This window comes from Ranitomeya imitator, chromosome 3 (genome assembly GCF_032444005.1).
Source record: "Ranitomeya imitator isolate aRanImi1 chromosome 3, aRanImi1.pri, whole genome shotgun sequence".
NCBI lineage: Eukaryota > Metazoa > Chordata > Amphibia > Anura > Dendrobatidae > Ranitomeya > Ranitomeya imitator.
The window spans coordinates 737,302,419-737,325,464 of record NC_091284.1 but is presented as its reverse complement, the minus strand read 5'-3'; the positions used below and the strand labels follow the sequence as shown (position 1 = coordinate 737,325,464).

The 23,046-nt window shown below is 43.7% G+C and overlaps 1 protein-coding gene across 3 annotated transcripts in view; it reads right to left on the bottom strand.

Annotated features, from left to right (window-relative positions):
- Positions 1 to 23,046, bottom strand: part of FNDC3A (fibronectin type III domain containing 3A) — a 365,351-nt gene that overhangs the window by 109,981 nt on the left and 232,324 nt on the right. For 2 of the 3 annotated variants that reach the window (XM_069758841.1, XM_069758840.1), the window contains exon 4: positions 834 to 910. In XM_069758841.1, the coding sequence (XP_069614942.1) occupies positions 834 to 910 (77 nt within the window). Of the gene's footprint in view, positions 1 to 833; positions 911 to 4,523; positions 4,606 to 23,046 lie in introns of those variants that run through there. The other variant, XM_069758842.1, reaches the window with a different exon arrangement.

Here is a 23,046-nt window from a genome sequence, read left to right as displayed (position 1 = left end):
TCCCTTTCCTCCTCCCCGGAGGAGGAGAGGGGCTGGAGAGCTCAGAGAGGCCTCAAGCCAAAGAATTCCCCCACAGACCTTACCTGAAGGTTCGGACTGGAGGGGGGTCTTGAGTCCAGGATGGAGACGGGAGCAGCGCTCGGGGAGAAGAGGTAAGTCTGCTCCTCTGCTGCCCGGCCTGAATCTCTTTACCCCCCCGGTGACTGTCGCTGGCACAGCACACCATGTATGACCTCTTCATCCCTAGTAGTAGTAGGGACAGGAAAGAACACTGAGGGGGAGGATGTGGGAGGGGTTATTTAACCTCTTTGGCATTTCTTGTCCCTATTAGGAAAGGGGTAACATCCTCCAGTGTGCTGTCATGGGAGTTACTAGAGGTAAAAAAAAGGTGTAGGGAATAGCAGGATAGGGAGAATGGTAGAAAATGTAATAAATCAAGTTACAATGGTAGCTGGAACTTAAAAATAGATATTTATAAAGTGCATAATAGGTATCTGCCCAGTCCCTTAAGCTTTGGAGAGAGTCAGCCCTAGAAGCATGAGAAGATGAGGGGCTCAGTCATTAGATTGTTAATATGGCTGGAAGATGTGGTAGGAGAGAGATCATTTCCTCCCATAGAGCTTACTAATAAAAGTGGAGAAACGTTACTTTAATTCTGTTGCTTGGCCCTCTGGATATGCCAACAATCAATAATGTATTGCCAGCCAAAAAAAAAATACAAAGACACAATGTAGACCTGTGAATATAGTATGCGCTGTAATGAGCAATAACATGATAACCGCTCAAACACCAGAAACACTTCAAGAGCTCTTCAGGAGGAAGGGAATACACACCTGCTGAGCATATCCTGGAGGCACGTAGATCGGGGGAACTGAGCCATTCGGGGACATCATAGGGACCTGAGCAGGACCTGCAAAGAGACAGACATACAGGGATTTAATAAGACCAGACAAACAAAAAAACCATCAACAATAATTGTCCAAATATCAGAAGAGGAAAAGAGCAAATGGAGAAAAACAAACATCGTAATGTGAAGAGAAAGGGGAAAATCTGACAACCTGTCCATAGAACACCAGAAACATTGCACTGTGTCCAAACAAACAGCGGAGACAAGCTACAAGAAAAAGGCAACGCACATAAGTACCGTAGTATGAGCTTCAGAGCTAGACTGAAAACACACAGAACCTGTCACCAATGTGGGCATCATAGGACAACCTGTAGCTTTAATCAATTAAAACAGATAAAAACCCCATGTCCTATCCAGCTTGAAAGGGAAGGTCGGCAGGATTTCACCGCCTCCCACCCAAACGGATTATATGCCTTTGCGACTCTTGCAAAGACAAGTCCATCCACACTATATAAAGGTAATCTGCCAGCAGGTTTTTGCTATGTAATCTAAGGGCAGCATAATGTAGTATCAGAGAAACTGATTATAGGGATGTGTCACATATCAGGCTGTGTGCAGTTTCCATACAATGAAGTTTTTATCACCAAGAGATCATTACTGCCTGGACTAAAGGGCATGTGAGCCCCGGTTGGGTCACACCCCCTCCTATAAGCAGCTCACTGTCAATAGACTATGCACATAGAGAGCCTGGTGTGGGCGTGGTTAGCTTTCTGAGCTCTACTACATGCACCATCTAAAAATGGATCGTGTCACAGCTGTAGCACCCAGTAAATGAAGCCATACATCATTGGAATCAGGGTCTCTTTTCCTAGATTATGCTGCTCTCAGAAGATGTAGCAAAAACCTGCTGACATAATTCCTTTAACTAGCCAGCATGTTACTTTGTTTGCATAGATATGCAAATAAGACTTAATTGCTTTTGGTGTGTGGAAGCACTTACCAAGCCTCTTCCCTACCCAGCTATATTCACCAGCCAGCTCCAGTTTTGTCAGTTTGACTGACAGTGTCTTTGTTTACAGTCACCACTAAGACAAAGCTTTCTGACACTGGGCAGCACATTTCTCTCTAGAATCCTCTGATAGTTTGGGAATTTCATTGTACTCTGTCCAGATTCTAGACACCCTGTGCCAGGTGCAGCAAAGCAGCCCCAGAACATAACAGAGCCTCCTCCATGTTTCACAGTAGGGACAATGTTCTTTTCTTGATATGCTTCGTTTTTCGGTCTGTGAACATAGAGCTGATGTGCCTTTCCAAAAAATTAAATTTTTCGCTCATCTGTCCATAGGACAGTCTCCAAGAAGCTTTGTGGCTTGTCAACATGAAGGCACAAAAGAGCACAGTGAGGCCAAAAATACTCTGTTGTAAAAAAAAAAAATCACAGTAGAAAGCAAGTGCTAAGTCAAAAGATGGAAAAAAACAGGGTATTTATTTGATACTTTTTTTGCAAAAAAATGTATACTAAGCTGCTCCACCAATCGTCAAGGTATACCCATATAGAGCAGTCCTAACTAATGTATATTATCCCTATCTGATGTATTTAAAAACCTGATCATCTGTATAGTACCTGTATAAGCAGGGTTCAGAGAGGAAAGGTCCATGTGGACATGCCGGATGGAACAGCTTAAGTGCAAATGACCCACGAGGAGTGGTCGACTCCCCAGTCTTGCAGAAAGAAGAAAACAATTATAGAACCAGAAACACATGGGCTACTTGTACATTGAACAAGTCTGTAGGAACATGTTCACACACCACCAAGAAACTTGAAGACACAAAGAGCACAGTGAGGCCAAAAATTACTCTGTTTTACTGTTTGGCTACAGTCCCATGGATCTTAAATTTCTGAATAATATGTGCAACTGTATTCACAGGAACATCAAGCTGCTTGGAGATGGTCTTATAACTTTTACCTTTAACATGTTTATCTATAATTTTCCTTCTAATCTCCTGAGACAACTCTTTCCTTCGCTTCCTCTGGTCCATGTTGCGTGTGATACACACCATGTCACCAAACAACACAGAGTGTATCTGTAGCCCTATATCCAGGCCACTCACTGATTCCAAGATTGTAGACACCTGTGATGCTAGTTAGTGGACACCATGATTTATCATGTCCCTTTTGTCACATTTTCAGTGTGTGTGTGTGTGTGTGTGTGTGTGTGTGTGTGTGCGTGCGTGCGTGCGTGCGTGCGTGCGTGCAGCTCTGGCATAAATTAAGAGACCACCACATCAAAACCCTGTCATGAGCAGCCCAATCTCCAGGCCTGAACCCCATTGAAAACCTCTGGAATGTAATCAAGAGGAAGATGGATAGTCACAAGCCATCAAACAAAGAAGAACGGCACCAGGAGCAGTGTGAAAGACAGGTGGAAAGCATGCCAAGAGCTGTGATAAAAAATCATGGTTATTCCACAAAATACTGATTTCTGAACTCTTCCTGAGTTAAAACATTAGTATTGTTGTTTCTAAATGATTATGAACTTGTTTTCTTTGCATTATTTGAGGTATGAAAGCACTTTTTTTGGTACTATTTTTCTGTGTCAGAAAAAAATACAAAAATTATTGCTTGGAAATTCGGAGACATGTTATCAGAAGTTTATAGAATAAGAGAACAATTTACATTTTGCTCAAAAATATGAATATAAAGAGAAAGATCAGACAAACTGAACATTTTGTAGAGGTCTCTTAATTTTTACCAGAGTTGTGTATATATGTATATATATATATATGTGTATATATATATGTGTATATATTAAATATATATATATATATATATATATATATATATATATATATATATATATATATATATATATATATATATATATATATATATATTAGGGTGCGTCACCCACTCGGAGGTTTCGCCCCCCCGAACCGAAACCATAGCTACGCCTCTGATACACACACATACACACAGTCTGTATGTAATGTAAATTAAAAATATGAGTGGGCTTCACAGGTGTGCCAATGTAGCAGGACCCCCGGCTGCCTTGGAAACCCCTTCGGCACCCTACAATCACTCCACTTTAATGCCGCTGTCCGTGATTGACAGTAGAATCTAAAAGGTTAAACAGCAGCGTCCGGAGCCAGAGTCAGCGGCATTGGTGTCCGGCGTAGCTTTTTTTAATGGCAAAAAAAAAAAAATCTATTAAACAATGCCCATTACAAGTGAATATTAAAAATGCAGATGACAACAACGGAGATCGTTGCAGATCTCTAGAGTCAGTCAAGTGTTCTTTGCAGAGGTGGGCTTTCGGCCATGATGGCTCTGAAAGGGTTACACAGGACGTGTCATAATGATGGTATAACAGCCACCTTGCCTAGCCGGGGGTGAGACCTGACATTTAGCTGGATTTGTTAACTCCGCGCTGGAGACGAGATGAAAACAATGTCATTTTTTTCTATTTAAGTGGAGAGGGGAGTGAGTCAGAAGACTCAGCACAATGCAGGCAGCACGCAGCGCCACGTCCTGACCAATGATGGCTCCCGATCATCTCCTGACAGCTGCTGCCTGCATTGTCTCCTCACACACTGCACACAGAGCCAGGCGCACAGTGTCTGCAGGCAGCTGCCACCATTGCTGGCTGAGGAGTACCGAGGTGTGGGGAGGCCTTACCACTCATGTCCACTCCTGGGGAGGCAGAGCACACCTTAGCAGGCACTGTGGAAGCAGGAAAGCGAGCAGCACACCACATGACCAGGTCACCTGACCTGCTCTGAGGTGAGCTAGCACTACTGTGGGTGTATGTGTGTGAAAAAGAAACTGCTGCCAAGACAATGGCTGCCGTCCAATCTGCTCAGTAACAAGGGGTTAACTGTCAGGGGAGCAAAAAGTAAACGATCCCATCTGAAAAAAGATAAAACGTCCTGTTTGACAGCAAGTCTCCTAGTAAACAAAGTCTGATCTCCTGGCTGTATGCTGTGCTGACACTTGTGGTTCCCCTGTCCGGTCTGTGTATTCTGCCCCCCAGCAATGACAGAACATCTGACTGCCGCCTGTGACTGGATGTGGAATTAGACACAAATCTGTGCAGACTTAAGGCTGTGTGCACACGTTGCTGATTTTGCGCTTTTTTTTTGCTATAAAAACGCTATAAAACCGCAAAAAAAAAAAAAAACATACAATAAGCATCCCATCATTTAGAATGAATTCCGCAATTTTTGTGCACATGATGCGATTTTACCGCGAAAAAAACGCATCGCGGTAAATAACGCAGCATGTTCATTAATTTTGCAGATTTTTTGTGGATTTCCGACTATATAATGCATTGGGAAATGTCCGGAAAAATCCGCAAAAAAAAAAAAAAAAGCGCCCCAAAATGCGTTAAAAACGCGCAAAAAAAACGCAGGCAGATTTCTTGCAGAAAATTTCAGGTTTTTCTCAGGAAATTTCTGCAAGAAATCCTGAATGTGTGCACATAGCCTTACAGCAAAACGGGGCGAACAGGCAGCAAAATCTGAGCGAGAGACTCTGTAGGGAAATTCACCAATATTTAACTACTTTGCGTTGTAAGGCCTCAGACGACCATGTGCAAGTACGTGTCGTATCAGGGGTTTTCACAAATGGAACACGTACTCATTAGGCCTCATTCACACACTGGATATTTGGTGTGCGATAATACAGAAGTGGTGACGGGTTTCTATTAGCTTTTCCTCTATTTGTTCCACTCCTGGTTTTGCCTACAAATACTGAGGTAAAGTACTGACCAAATACTGATAGTGTGAATGTGGCCTTACAGTCTACGGTGCTATACATGTCAGATTGTGTGTGCATGCAAAATTCACAGACATTTCTTTTTTTTTTTTTTCTGGCAGCACAGATGAAGAAAGCCAATACAAGTCTATGAGTCTGTGAAAAAACACATACAGCACATGGACGGCATCAGCGTACAGTCTGTGTGCTGGACATATGTAACACTGCAACGCATAGCGAAGCCCTGTCATTTATTTCTATATCCTTCCGTGAAAAACACTGATGGCACATGGACTATACACTGATGACATTGATGGCACAAAACGGACACACTGATGACACTGATGGAAAAAACACACACGGATGACACACTGGTGGTAAAAACGGACACACGGATGGTAAAAACGGACACATGGATGACACACTGATGGTAAAAACGGACACGGATGACACGGATGGTAAAAATGGACACGGATGACACTGATGGTAAAAAACGGACGCACTGATGACACTAGTACCATTTTTTTCTGCGTTCATGTACAGTGAAAATACTCAAAAAAAATGTAATGACATTTATTTAATGTTATCCTCTTGCCTTGCCTCATACTATATTTTGCCAGTCAGTTAAGTCAAAGGAGACATTTTCAGCATTTCCGTTTTGTGTGAGATCACTAAGGCCAGTTTCACACATCCTGATAATTCCAGTACCAGAGAGATCCATGTCCGTGTGTGTACTACGTGCGGCAACCGTGTGCCGCATCAGTACTACATGGACAGCCGCAGGGGAAGAAGCACTACAGTAAGCGCTGTTCCCCAGCGGCAGGCGCTGAAGCCAGATGACTACATTCTCCCCTGCTCTGCCGGCAGAGCAGGGGAGAATGATGAGAGCTGGCTTCAGCACTAGCTGCCGGGGAACAGCGCTTACTGTAGTGCTTCTTCCTCGGTGTCGAAGCATGTCACACGGAGGACATCAATGTGTGTTCTCCGTGTGCGGGATGTTTTGCCATCCGTGCTGATGGTATAAAACGGACATGGGGACATGGTAGTGTCAGTATTTGTTCTTATAGACAGGGAAAACATATACTGTATATTTTTTTTCTTTACACCACAACATGTACCGTCAATCATTGTTCTATCCCTTTTTTGCTATTGATTTCCAAGGGAAAAAAGGCAAAAAAGAGCAGTGGAAAAACTCCAAAATGTCTGGTTTTTAGAAACAACTTCTCAAAATGCTTCTTCACTGAACCCATGGCAGCCATCAGGATACTTTAGCAGTTTAGCTTCTTTTGTGCATTTTTTTCCAATCGTTCTGCAGCATCTCGCTGCCACAAGTTAAGTCTGACCATGACTACAAAACAATCCTAACCCTTTACCCAGAGCCACAAACACAGAATTCTAAGTTACAAACTCTAAGGGCCTCATTATATGGAATAAAACCAGAGTGTTCATATCAGATTTTAGCCGTCCTTCAAAACATAATGGACATGTTCATCAGGAGAATCTTCCAAAATGAGTGAAAAAGTAGAGAAAACAGAAGTTCCAGCAGAGTGCCTGCCACCACCAAACATTTATATCCTACTGATGTGTCCTCCCTTACTACATACACTATTTGGTAACATTCCATTTAAAACGGTTTAAAAATTTATTTTTATCTTTAACCTGGCCCACACAGGGCATTAGAGACTATAGCAGTTCTCCGATGAGGAGGCTATATTGGTTGTGCACTACGCACGCTTGCTGGAGGGGGAGCCAGGCGCCATGTTTTTTGAGCCTAGTGCTGATGAGTGATGAGTTCCATTCATCCTCTATTGCTAGGACCTCCCATCTCACTCGTCGATTCTCCGATTCTAGCTGCGTCCAAGCCTTTGTCAGACGCTGTGCACACTCGTATGATGGTGTGATGACCAACAAAATGGCGATATAGTGCGATTCTAAATGGTATTTTTCATTCCCTCCTTTGCTAAACAAAAGAAATAGTGAGGAGGGACATGAGAAGTTATTGCACATATCATAATGCTACTTAGCACTACTATAGCTTTGTGTTTGTGGTTGGGGGGGCAAATGTGTGCAACTGCTCCCCTTGGGTCTAAAATTGGAAATTGCACTTAACATTTTTCATATTCTCTAAATTGGAAAAAAATATGAATGATTTTAGGCTTTTAATACAGCTTTTTTTTTAGGTTTTTATTGCCACATTACAAGAGCCATATAATTTTTTGTTTTCCATCGACGTAGCTGTTTTTTTTTTCCAGAATTATTTGTATTGGTTAATAGAAGGCATTAGGGGTACAGATAACATTACCAAAGTTTTATTAACTCCTTCTAGGGTGTAAAAATATTAAACAACAGTTCATGGTTTGTTTGTTTTTTATCCTTTAAATTTTCCACTCTTCATATTCTGAAAGTTGCACGTTTAACAATTTTCGAACATTGGAGCTGCATGTCCTTGTTCGAGTTTTAGATTAAGTCATTTATAAAAATACTTAAATTTTTAACAACATTAATTAGTGCCTCTAGAGGAGTTGAACACTTGATTGCATTAGTAATACACAGCACTACCTTAGCAGTGCTGTGCATTACACTATCCGGTCAGTGCTGGACTGACCGCCTATCGGGCCCGCCTCCAGTGGGATCTACAGCACACGGCAGACCCAGGGTCGGCTCCAGGTTTTTGAGGGCCCTGGGCGAAAGAGTCAGTGCCCCCCCCCTTTAACACATACTACGATTCATGATTGCATATAACACAGCCATGTAGTATATAACACAGCCCACATAGTATATAACGCAGCCATGTAGTATATAACAGCCACGTAGCATATAGCACAGCCCACGTAGCATATAACAGCCCATATAGTATATAGCACAGTCACATATTATATTACACGGCCCACGTAGTATATTACACGGCCCACGCAGTATATTACACGGCCCACGTAGTATATTACACGGCCCACGTAGTATATTACACGGCCCACGTAGTATATTACACGGCCCACGTAGTATATTACACGGCCCACGTAGTATATTACACGGCCCACGTAGTATATTACACGGCCCACGTAGTATATTACACGGCCCACGTAGTATATTACACGGCCCACGTAGTATATAACACGGCCCACATAGTATATAGAACAGACATGTAGTATATAGCACAGCCCACGTAGCATATAACAGCCCACGTAGTATATAACATGTCCCACGTTGTATATAGAACAGCCATGTAGTATATAGCACAGCCCACGTAGCATATAGCAGCCCATATAGTATATAGAAACAGCCACATAGTATATAACACGGCCCACGTAGTATATAGAACAGCCATGTAGTATATAGCACAGCCCACATAGTATATAACACAGCCATGTAGTATATAACACAGCCATGTAGTATATAATGGCCACGTAGCATATAACAGCCACGTAGTATATAGCACAGCCCACATAGCATATAACAACCCATATAGTATAGAGCACATCCACATATTATATAACACAGCCCACGTAGTATATAACACAGCCCACGTAGTATATAACACGGCCCACGTAGTATATAACACGGCCCACGTAGTATATAGAACAGCCATGTAGTATATAGCACAGCTCACGTAGCATATAACGGCCCACGTAGTATATAACACGGCCCACGTAGTATATAGAACAGCCACGTAGTATATAGCACAGCCCACGTAGCATATAACAGCCCATGTAGTATATAGCACAGCCCATGTAGTATATAACACGGCCCACGTAGTATATAGCACAGACATATAGTATACAGCACAGCCCCCCTCCCCCCCCCCCCCCCCAAGAATGGCCCCATAGTCCAGTACTCACTGTTATAGTTACAAAAAAAAAAACTCCTCACCTCTCAACGTGCTAGTGCTGCTCCCTGCTCCGGTCTCGGCGGCTGCCACTGCACTGCCTGACACACAGCGAGTGTGCGATGACGTCATCGCACACCCGCAGCGGCAGAGTGGGGAATGATGGGAGAGGGAGCGTCAGGTGATGCTCTCTCCTCCATCATTTGCTTTGAACTTTACCAGTAGACGCCGGTATAGTTCAATGCGGCGGTGGGTGAGTTGGCGCTGGCGACAGGTGGACCCCCCTGCCTTACAGAGGCCCCATAGCGGCAGCGTGATGTGTCGCTAGCTGAGGACCCCTGTGGGAGCGGGGGCCCTAGGCAGCTGCCTGCCCTAACGCCGGCCCTGAATGGGCCCCCCTGTCTCACCAGGGCCCCGGCACTTGCCCGGGTATGCCGGGTGCTGACGCTGGCCCTGGGCAGACCAGTAGGCCATTGGCACCTTCATTGCGCAGTCAGGTACCGATAAGCTGACGGACAGTGTTTCCCACTTTGAAACTCATTCGTCAATTGTCACAGTTGACAGTGGCATATGAGGGGTTAAACTTCTAGTATCATTGAGAAGGTTGATCCTAAAGGTTACAGCAGGAGCCTGGCTTTGTAGATCATCTGGGTTCCTGCAGCTGGAGGGATCACAGTTCAGGTTCCCTTATAATGTTCCCCGCCAAGAGCAAGTGACACTACTCTATCCTCCTCCTCCTGGACCTGTCTTCTGCCTTTGACACAGTGGACCATTCCTTATTACTACAGACCCTCTCATCCCTTGGCATCACAGACTTGGCCCTATTCTGGATCTCATCTTACCTAACTGACCAAACATTCAGCGTCTCCCATTCACACACCACCTCCTCACCTCGCCCCCGATCTGTCGGAGTCCCGCAAGGTTCAGTTCTAGGGCCCCTGCTCTTCTCCATTTACACTTTTTGCCTGGGACAGCTCATAGAATCTGACGGTTTTCAGTATCATCTCTATGCTGATGACACACAGATCTACATCTCTGGACCAGGTATCACCTCCCTACTAACCAGAATCCCTCAATGTCTATCCACTATTTCATCCTTCTACGCTAGATTTCTAAAACTTAACATGGACAAAACAGAATTCATTGTCTTTCCCCATCTCACGCAACCCCCCCAACGAACCTATCCATTACAGTAAACGGCTGCCCACTCTCCCCATCTCCCCAGTCCCACAAGCTCGCTGTCTCAGGGTAATCCTTGACACTGATCTCTCCTTCAAACCGCATATCCAAGCCCTTTCCACTTCCTGCTGCCCTCAACTCAAAAATATTTCACGGATCCGTACATTCCTAAACCAAGAATCTGCAAAAACCCTAGTCCATGCCCTCATCATCTACCGCCTCGACTACTGTAACCTCCTGCTCTGTTGCCTCCCCTCAAACACTCTCGCACCCCTCCAATCTATTCTAAACTCAGCTGCCCGACTAGTCCACCTGTCCCCCCGCTATTCCCCGACCTCTCCCCTCTGTCAATCCCTTTTACTGGCTCCCCATTACCCAGAGACTCCAGTACAAAAGCCTAACCATGACATACAAAGCCATCCACGCAACCTCCCATCCTCAAAAGATCTCCTTCTCTACTCCCCTCTTATTTCCTCTTCCCACAATCGCATACAAGATTTCTCTCGTGCTTCCCCTATACTCTGGAACTCTCTACCACAACATATCAGACTCTCACCTATCATCAAAACCTTCAAAAAGGTTGTGGAAACTTCACACTAGACCTCAAGCAGCTTGGATTGTGGCCTCTCCACTCTTCCTCCAGGCTCTGGGACCTCAATTTCCAAATGAAATGCAAAATTTACTTTGATCTGAAAACACCACCTTGGATCAGTGAGGAACAGTCCAGTTCTTTTTCTCCTTGGCTCAGGTAAGATGCTTCTGGCATTGCCTATTGGTCATGAGTGGCGTGGCACAAGGGATGTGACACTTGTAGCCCATGTCCTGGATACATCTATGTGTGGTGGCTCTTGAAGCAATGACTCCAGCAGCAACCCACTCCTTGTGAATGTTCCCCAAATTTTTGAATGGCCTTTTATAAACAATCCTCTCAAGGATGTGGTTATCCTGGTTGCTTGTGCACCTTTTTCTACCACACTTTTTCTTTACATTCCACTTTCCATTAATATGCTTGGATACAGCACTCTGTGAACAGTCAGCTTCTTTAGCAATCACCTTTTGTGGCTTACCCTCCTTGTGGAGTGTGTCAATGACTACCTTCTGGACATCTGTCAAGTCAGCATTCTTCCCCATGATTGTGGAGCCTACTGAAACAGACTAAAGGACCTTTTTAAATGCTTAGGAAGCCTTTGCAGGTGTTTTTTTGCTAATTATTCTAATTTACTGAGATAATGACTTGTGTTTTAATTGGCTGTAAGCCATAATCAACATTAACAGAAATAAATACTTGAAATCGATCACTGTTTGTATTGACTCCATATAATATATGAGTTTTACTTTTTGTACTGAAGAACTGAAATAAATTAATTCTCTGATGATATTCTAATTTTGGGAGAAACACCTGTAGGTAAATATGACTAGGAGGCCCTCATACATAGAGAAAAAAAAAAAAAGTTATGCACCCCTGGTACAAAGGAATAACACACGATGAACGCCAAGAATCAAGATAGAGGTGGAAAGGAAGAAAACAAGAGGTTGAACTACATGAAAATAAGTGCACCCTGTATAAGAGAAGTGCGGTGTTACACTCGGCGGGTGGTGAGGTTATAGAAGGAAAAAATAAACAGGGTACTTCTTTAATGGTGGATTCAATTGTATACAGAGGACGTTTACCTTTGGAATCCTCCTTTAAAGTAAATAAAGGCAAACTGTACTGCTCTATATAAACGCCAGCGTTAACTAGGATTTTTCTCTCAAACTTAATGGACATGTGTCTTTTTCAAAATAAATTATGAAGCCTGTTTTGGGACTGCGGGAAGGGTGTTGTGTCTGGCAGGAACCACAAAGAGTAAATCCGGTCACGCATAAAAGCACATTGCTCATTCCAATATACGGTAAGTATCAGACCTGTGAAAAACCCATTTAGGGTATGTTCACACGTTCAGGATTTCCATCCTTTTTTTTTCAGGACAGTTTTTTTTTAAAAAACTGCAGCTCTTGGCAGAAAACGCAGGTCCTTTTTTTTGTCCTTTTTTGATGCGTTTTTGATGCGTTTTTTGATGCGTTTTTTTATCCTTTTTTTACTGTGTGTTTCCTAGGAAGCTTTTTAGGGCTAAAATGGCTGAAAATACCCTAACCCTACCCCTAACCCTAACCCTACCCCTACCCCTAACCCTAACCCTATTCTAACCTTAGTGAAAAAAAAAAAAAAAAAAAATTCTTAATTTTTTTATTGTCCCTACCAATGGGGGTGACAAAGTGGGGGGGGTGTCATTTACTATTTTTTTATTTTGATCACTGAGATAGGTTATATCTCAGTGATCAAAATGCACTTTGGAGCGAATCTGCCGGCCGGCAGATTCGGCGGGCGCACTGCGCATGCGCCCGCCATTTTGCAAGATGGCGGCGCCCAGGGAGAAGACGGCCGGACGGACACCGGGACGCCGGGTAAGTATAAGGGGGGGAGATTAGGGCACGGGGGGGGCATCGGAGCACTGGGGGGGGGCATCGGAGCACGGGGGGGCGGGATCGGAGCACGGGGGGGCAGCCACACTCCGCCCACGCACTTCCGCCCGCTCCCCCGCACTTCCTGCTGCAGCGGTTCTGCACATCAAATCGCAGTAAAACCCGCAGATATATTTTTGATCTGCGGGTTTTACTGCGATTTTGACCTCACAATGGAGGTCTATGGGTGCAGAACCGCTGCGGTTCAGGAAGAAGAATTGACATGCTCCTTCTTTTTTCCGGGAGCTATTCAGCGCGGCTTTTTTTTTTACAATTTCCGGACCATGTGCACAGTGTGTCCTGTTTTCCATAGGGTACAGTGTACTGTACCCTGCATGGAAAACAGCTGCGGAACCGCAGCGGCAAAACCGCCGCGGTTCCGCGGTAAAAAACGCACTGTGTGAACATGGCCTAAAGATCTGAATGAAACGCACGGTTTGCACCGTATCCTCCGTGATGTTTCTGCACCGGTGCTAGACTGACATGTATTTTCCTCCCCTTCCTTTATTTAGCTCAGCAAGCGGAGATACTAATCCATGCGGATGTGCGGGTCGTGAATGCTTCTATACTTAGTATCAGGCTAATGTGAACAGCGATGAATCACTTGCAGTATTCCCTGAGAGGCAACAGTGCTGGCTTTTTACAGCAGCGCATTAGATGAACTGTCTCTCTAGCAGAACACCCACACTTTGACATCACATGGGCAACGATATTCATCACTGACGCAGGCAGTGACAGGATCAAACACAAAGACCACAGCCCGCTGAAACAATAGAGATCGCTGCTGACGCTGACACATAACCAATCAACACCGACACACTGCACGGGATCAATACTCCTGCCGGCCAGGAATAGTCACAGTACTTTTCCTTTTAACATGGGGTGCTTGTTTAAAGGTCTATTTTAGGATGCCGAGATCCTAATGTCGACAGTGAAAGGATCAGACTAGGATGACTTATGGTACATCATACCAGACTAGAGCACAGGCTGCTGGTCATGATATATGACTGTTCGCTAAGCATCAATCCTGCAGGACAGAAATATTCATGGGTTAATTCACTTTCCACTTGAACTCCACTGGAGGCAAAGCTGATGTGAAATAGTATAAGGAGCTGCATATTAAAGCGGACCAGTCAGGACGATTGTACTACTGAAACTAGTGGCATGGCTGTATGGGTCCAAGCACTACCATAAAAATAATACCAGTCCTGTAGTAATGCGATGTCCACGTGCTGAGAAAGAGAGCTTTCAAACCATATGCAAATTATCCTGGAAGTGCATTGGGGGCGTGCAGATGCACCGAGTACATAGACACGCCCCCCAAATGCACTTTCAGGCTCATTTTAATGTGTGATTTCAAAGCTTGTTTTCTCAGGGCTGGGACATCGGACTTCTACAAGGCAGGTATCATTTTACTTGTTGTAAAGAGTGAAGAGGTCAGTGACACAATATCACCATACCCTAAAACCCACGACATCCATAAGACGACTTAATAAGCGATATGCCTAAAGGAGTTTTCTGGTAATATTAGTATTTTATCATCATTTCTTCAATGTCTATTGGTTTGCACTAGAGAATAATAATCTCAGCAGTCACTCAGCCGCCCGTGCTCCAGTGATGCCTTTCTGCAGCATCTCTGGTCTTTATTGACAATCTGCAGCAAAGCTGATGAGCCCAGCGATTGGCCGCTGTACGCCACTGCTGCCTGTCAATAAAGACCGGAACTTTGGCAGAAGGGCATTATAGGAGAAAAGAAGAGAGAGTAACTGAAGAATTATATATATACAGGTCCTTCTCAAAAAATTAGCATATAGTGTTAAATTTCATTATTTACCATAATGTAATGATTACAATTAAACTTTCATATATTATAGATTTATTATCCACCAACTGAAATTTGTCAGGTCTTTTATTGTTTTAATACTGATGATTTTGGCATACAACTCCTGATAACCCAAAAAACCTGTCTCAATAAATTAGCATATCAAGAAAAGGTTCTCTAAACGACCTATTACCCTAATCTTCTGAATCAACTAATTAACTCTAAACACATGCAAAAGATACCTGAGGCTTTTATAAACTCCCTGCCTGGTTCATTACTCAAAACCCCCATCATGGGTAAGACTAGCGACCTGACAGATGTCAAGAAGGCCATCATTGACACCCTCAAGCAAGAGGGTAAGACCCAGAAAGAAATTTCTCAACAAATAGGCTGTTCCCAGAGTGCTGTATCAAGGCACCTCAATGGTAAGTCTGTTGGAAGGAAACAATGTGGCAGAAAACGCTGTACAACGAGAAGAGGAGACCGGACCCTGAGGAAGATTGTGGAGAAGGACCGATTCCAGACCTTGGGGAACCTGAGGAAGCAGTGGACTGAGTCTGGTGTGGAAACATCCAGAGCCACCGTGCACAGGCGTGTGCAGGAAATGGGCTACAGGTGCCGCATTCCCCAGGTAAAGCCACTTTTGAACCATAAACAGCGGCAGAGGCGCCTGACCTGGGCTACAGAGAAGCAGCACTGGACTGTTGCTAAGTGGTCCCAAGTACTTTTTTCTGATGAAAGCAAATTTTGCATGTCATTCGGAAATCAAGGTGCCAGAGTCTGGAGGAAGACTGGGGAGAAGGAAATGCCAAAATGCCTGAAGTCCAGTGTCAAGTACCCACAGTCAGTGATGGTGTGGGGTGCCATGTCAGCTGCTGGTGTTGGTCCACTGTGTTTCATCAAGGGCAGGGTCAATGCAGCTAGCTATCAGGAGATTTTGGAGCACTTCATGCTTCCATCGGCTGAAATGCTTTATGGAGATGAAGATTTCATTTTTCAGCACGACCTGGCACCTGCTCACAGTGCCAAAACCACTGGTAAATGGTTTACTGACCATGGTATTACTGTGCTCAATTGGCCTGCCAACTCTCCTGACCTGAACCCCATAGAGAATCTGTGGGATATTGTGAAGAGAAAGTTGAGAGACGCAAGACCCAACACTCTGGATGAGCTTAAGGCCGCTATTGAAGCATCCTGGGCCTCCATAACATCTCAGCAGTGTCACAGGCTGATTGCCTCCATGCCACGCCGCATTGAAGCAGTCATTTCTGCCAAAGGATTCCCGACCAAGTATTGAGTGCATAACTGAACATTATTATTTGATGGTTTTTTTTGTTTGTTATTAAAAAACACTTTTATTTGATTGGATGGGTGAAATATGCTAATTTATTGAGACAGGTTTTTTGGGTTATCAGGAGTTGTATGCCAAAATCATCAGTATTAAAACAATAATAAAAGACCTGACAAATTTCAGTTGGTGGATAATGAATCTATAATATATGAAAGTTTAATTGTAATCATTACATTATGGTAAATAATGAAATTTAACACTATATGCTAATTTTTTGAGAAGGACCTGTATATATATATATATATATATATATATATAATTTTTTTTTTTAAAGGGAATAGGTCACCAGGTTTTTGCTACCTAACCGAAGAGCGGTATAATGTAGAGACAGACCCTTATTCCAGTGCTGTATCACTTACTGGGCTGCTTACTCAAGTGTTGATAAAAATTTGTGTTTTATAAGCAGGATTTTATTACTAGAGGATTAGTAAACCTGCTGCTATATAGTCCTCTATATTCATAAGATCTGTACAACCCCACCGCTGATTAGCAGATTGTGTACACTGTGTATAGGCAGGAAGCTGCCAATCAGTGGTGTGGGCGGGGTTATACAGAGCTCAGAATTCAGGGAATTGCTAAATCTGCAGCAGAGAAATCAGTGATATTTTTTAGCAAAATAATAGCAAGCAGCCCAGTAAGTGACATAAACCTGCAATCTGCACAGCGACACACATCACTGCACCACAGACCTTACTTTCTCCTTGATGCTACTCTACAGATATGCTTTATAAAGATATAATGCATCACTATCTCAGAATGACCATGTTCTAGTCACAATAAAGTCGGGAATTATTTAAGCCCAACACAAATCTTCCAGTCTGTTTTTGGGTGCAGTAAATTCTGCATTTTTAGATCTTTTCACACTTCCTTTAGCGCTTTTCTATCAGCAATAATCTCCTGCCTGTGGGTAAAATGCTTCCCATCACAAGTGATCCACTATACATTGTAGAGCCGGCATATATAGATGTAACCATGTTAGATCACCTGTCAGACAGGAGAATGGTATTAAACCAATTATAAATATTAAAAGGAAAAACATATAAACCTGAAATCGATAAAAATGGTCATTCGGAACATACACAGTGAAACTTTCTTCTTTTTTTATCAATTTTGTATGGAAATGTATTGTTTTGCTTTACCAAAGCTGAGACCTACAAACTATTAAAGGGAATTTGTCAGCCAGTTTTTGCTACCTCATCTGAGACCAGCATAATGTAGGCAAAGAGACCCTGAATCCAGCGAGGCATCACTTAGATTACTGGGTGCAGCAGCTGTGAAACAGTCAGACGTCTGAGGCTATGTGCACACGTTGCGGATTTTGCTGCGGATCCGCAGCTGCGGATCCGCAGCAGTTTCTCATGAGTTTACAGTACAATGTAAACTTATGAAAAACCAAAAACGCTGTGCCCATGCTGCGGAAAAAGCCGCGCGGAAACGCAGCGGATTATTTTCCGCAGCATGTCACTTCTTTGTGCGGAATCCGCAGCAGTTTTCCATCTGCTCCAATAGAAAACTGCAGATAGAAAACCGCAGCAGAATCCGCATTAAAAACCGCAGCGGTTTTGCACTGCGGATTTATCAAATCCGCAGCGGATTTTTCTACGTGTGCACATAGCCTTAGACTTAGGCTACGTGCACACATTGTGGATTAGGCTTAGGAATTTCTGGCATGGATTCTGCCTCTCCTGGCAGAAAACGCACCTGCAGATTTGTCGCTTCTTTTGCGTGGTTCCGCAGCGTTTTTTGTGCGGTTCCGCAGCGGTTTTCTTACCCCTGCGGTTTTCTATAATGGAATGGGTACAAAAACGCTGCAGATTCGCAAAAAAGTAGTAACATGCTGCTTCATTTAAACTGCAGCGTTTCCGCAGCGGATTTTCCGCAAAGTGTACACAGCATTTTTTTTTTCTCATTGATTTACATTGTACTGTAAATCAATTGCGGATCTGCAGTGTTTCTGCACCTCAAAAACGCTGCAGATCCGCAGAGAATCCGCAACGTGTGCACATACCCTTAGAGTGCAGCAGAGCGGAGAAAGCTTATCCCGCCCACACCAGACCAGTCGGACTAGCATGCACACACTGCTGTAGTCCAGACATTGATAATCACCAGGTGATAAAACCTTCAGTGTTTGAAAACAATAGCACACAGCCGGACATGTGACACATTGTTTAACTCAGTGTTTTAACCCCTACCTCATGCTTTCCTCAGATTACATAGAAAAAACCTGCTGACAGATTCCCTTTAAGATCAGTTTCAAAATTCTCAATTTGGAAGATGCCACATTTCCCAAGAGGTTTCCTTGTAAGCTGGACCTAACATGCCTTAGCAGAAGAGCTCTAGTCCCTGCTGACAGGCAGAGAGGTAAGATACCTAGTAATGTATAAGGGATAACTTGGCATTTACTTATTTTTGTAATGGTGCAGTTTGGGGAAAAGGCCTGGGGGAGTCGGGAAACATTGTTTCCCCGTGATTTTTAAAAGGCTACAGAGTGAGATAATGCCCCATAATGCACACCACTGGGGAGATCATCCTAAATGAATCTGACAATACAGGTGACAGATGGCCTTTTTCCGGTCAATCACAATGAACCGTTATGTAAGACAAGGTTAATTCCAGTCATTCATATTGGATTGATTTTATACGCAGATGACTCAGAACAGAAACTGCAAACAAGACTTTTCTTTTTTACTGGAGAAAACTGCGCAGTACTTTTTCCAAATTAGCTTTCAGATTCATGATCCAAGACCCATTTGCCATAATAAGATTTATTAACCTCTTCCAACATCAAGAAGGACCAGAGCTGGTCAGAGCCAAAAATATAGAAGCCAGTACACAGAGCAAAGTCAACCAAATGAGACAGGCTGACTTAGGTCTGTGGGGACCTCCAAACCAGTGGCATCACTGGGGTCTGATGTAGTCCGGTGGAAAATTTGTAACTGGGCCACCGCCCCCCCCTGCATAATGGACAGATGTATGAGCCCTTGTAGCTTTTAGTGATGAGCGAACGTGCTCAGGGAAAGTCTTATCTGAGCATGCTCTGGAGTTAGCTGAGTATCTGGGCGTGCTCCTATATTATGTCCGAGCCCTTGCGGCTGCGGCATTTGTGGCTGTAAGGGAATCCCAGCATGTGTTCAGGCCGGCTAACAGCGGCAAATTATGTAGCCGCAGTGACGTCAACGTAATATACGAGCACGCCCAGATGTTGGATAGCACCCGAGCGTGCTCACTCATCACTAGTAGCTTTTGAAATGCTGTAAGAACACACGTGTTACCCCCCCCTTCCCTCATTATGTAATAATGTCCCTCATCATAGGGCCATCCTAGTAAATACGTCCCCCATTCTGTTATACATGTCCCTCATCCTGGGTCCATGCTGCTTTATATGCGACTTCCATCCTGGCATATATATCCCCCGTTCTGCTACTGTTATTATTGCATAAAAACCCCACACGATTCTGCTCACCCTTCCCCCCTCCAACGACAAGCAGAGTTCTTCCCTGTAACCAGCAGCTGACTTCAGAACAAACTCGACGGGCAGCACATGACGTCACTGCCATTCTCCACCTGTAACTTGCACGCCGACATCAGCGGCCGGCCTCTTATTTGCCGGTGGCGTGTATTGCAGTGCAGGTACCAGGCGGGTCCCTGCGCCACAAAGCATTTTAGCTGAATGTGCATCATCGGTCGCACATCCAGCTAAAATTGGCAACGAAGGGCACCCCTTCCGCACAGGCCAAGAGACTGCGATCTTTACGCCTCTGCTTCAAGCACAAGAAGGATAGGGCAAACTGAATTTCCATTTTGGGCTTTACCTCCCATATCACCAATGAAAACACATGCATGCTAAGCTGGAGTGAGCGTGCAAGTGTTCGAAGGCTCAGCTGTTTAACAGGCCGATGGCTACTGAGATTGTATGGGCACCTTCATTTGTTGATCTATTTGGTTATTATATTTAGAACGGTCTCCTACAATGGTCGGGCTGATGCTGGCCGTACACACATTAATGCAGACCAAGCCAGTCAATCATCATCAGATGCTGAAGCATGGGATCTGGTAGTTGGATGTCAACCCCATACCTTTTCTTTCTTTTTTTTTTTTGCACGGAAGATAACCTGCTCCCAGAGGTGTCTGATAACACCTTACTTCCTTCTTATTATTCAAAATACACGCAAGCTCGACCGAACATGCATGTGTATGGGGGTGGCGGGTCACAGGGACAGACTAAACGAGCCATCATCTGAAGTGTACGGTACACTGCCGATGTCTGGGGTAGCAGTTCATTAGCCATTACGTGAGCTGGGAGGGTGGCAGGACATGAACGGTCTGGGCCTATAAAACCAGCCATATCTCGGCTGATATTGACACCCGAGCATATATTACTCTATGCACGGGTTCTAAATGACTACAATCCCAGATAATGATCCAGCTGTTCGGTCCGTGACTCACTATCTTTATAACCAGTTGTTATTTATTTTATGACTCGACGCGCCAAGAAAGTCTTCCTGAGCCTCATTTGTTTGCCCCATTTTACATGCAGAAAATATATTTATTGTGTGTTTAGCAGCATATATTCACTTAATCATTGTGCGCCATCATCTCCATAAAACCCTTTAGCCCATTATACATACAATAGCTGTAAGTTATTAACACGATATAAAACAAGTGGAAGCACACGGATGATTACACCGACTCCTGTGTGCAGGAAAGGAATATAAAAAATGGTGGTTGTGTTTTTTGTTGTTGTTTTTTTTTAATCTCCCAAGTACTACTTACATTCATACACCAGTCTTGCTGCCAAACAGCACTAAATGAAAGTAAACTGTTCGGATATTTTTACATAAGTACAATTGGATAACCGGAGATTATTGCTGCCTGTGAAGAGGGTAACATTTCAGTTGCTTAATATCTCTCTCTTATTGGCCAAGAGACCCACATCCCAAAACTCCGCACTAATGAATGACAACATGTGCCGGACGGTCTAGCTCGCGGTACTTGCAAAGCGCCTATTTCACTATTATTCTAGCCTCAGTTTACACTTTTGCAGTGAAATCAGCAGGCTAGACTCACACTGGCCACTGGGACTTTAGACTCTACCAATATGCTAAACACATTAAACTATTGTTCCCTGCATTTACCCCATCAACCCACTGCAGTCTGTGTTATCTCAAACTATTGCCCTCTGGTACCATCCCAGAAACTTCTAGCAATTTGTTGTATCCAAAAACACATTACATAAAAGTCTGAATGTCAACCACCGAGGGTAAATTACCGTAATATTAAAGGATGGAGGTTATTTCCTATCCACACCTGACTGGTACTTATCTGTCCCATCTGAAAGGAGCAGTGGCTCAGCACAAGCGCCCCCACGCCAACCATTCTCCTGGTAGCTGGCAGAGATCGTCCTGTCCACATGCTAAACCTCCGCTTCATTCAGAAAGTGCTCTACAGATCCCTGCTCTGATTATTGGGGGGTCTACCAGGGGTCTGGTGAGAAGCAATCTAAACGTTCTAAACGCTTATCAAAAAATGAATCTTCATATCCCCTCTTCCTTCCAAAACAGAATCATAATGAGAAATACTTTCCTACGAAAAAAATGAATCTTCATATCCCCTCTTCCTTCCAAAACAGAATCATAATGAGAAATACTTTCCTACGAAAAAAATATTATTCCTAAGCCCGCAGTTATAAAACGTGAAACCCAAATGATCTCTATCTAGTGACACACAGAGGGCCATACATCAAGACACTCCGTTTTTAAATCCAAAAAATCCCATAGTATGGACCGATGATACTCTCATCCAATACACAAAGCACGACTCGTCATTTTATTACAGCAAGTTTTCTTTTTTCTTTGTCTGGTGATATTACCGCTTTTTGCACCAAAATCTTCAAAATACTGCAAAATAGGCTGATGAATTTTGCTTGAAATCGAAGATGCACTTTTTTTTTTCTTTTTGTCCTACCTTATCGGGCCTTTTTAGAGCAAAAAATTATGCGATCCTTTAAAATGTTGCAAGTTACTTTTCAAATGCATGAAACTAAAATTATACAGAATTTATCCAATACAGTACTGGAGCACAAGTGCGCAAGAGAAGTTACAACACTGCGAAAAGTCACAAATTAGGAACTTGACTTAGACATCTGGATAAAGACCACCGTGCCCACACGGTAAAAAAAAACAACAAAAAAAACAACAACCAAGTAAAGCTGACAAAGCAACACTCCAGCAACTTTTTGTTTTCGATCCCATGTTAGGGATCACATATGTAAGGGGTCACACCAGGTTTGATTCTCGGTTCCATGGTTCAATTGGGGCTTATGTCTAAACCCCAGACATACAGGATTTGTGTGTATATGCAGACGTAGCCACCGACTATAGGGGTGGAGACACATGCGCCTATTGGAGCCAGGCAACAAAACGTAGAAGACTACTAGGAGGTTCCACCATAAGCCCAACAGAGCCATGGAGCGTAGCGCGAAGTGCCATGTGAACATAGCCTTGGTGTAATGCACGTAGCTACTTACTCACCAGTCTGCGTCTTCATCTTCTTTTGGCCCACTGTGCTACCTAGAAGCGGTTTTTGTAATCCGCTAGATCACTGTGTTCCAGAAGTCACTTTTCTCATTCAAGTCTATGGCACTGATAATGAGGCTCTGTAGGCCTTTTCGGAATTCCTATTGGCGTGAATTGAGAAGTTTTTAAAAAGTGACCGCTGCTTCACACAACACCCTGGTTTGGCGGGTTACGACTGCAGTCACGTTGTGCTG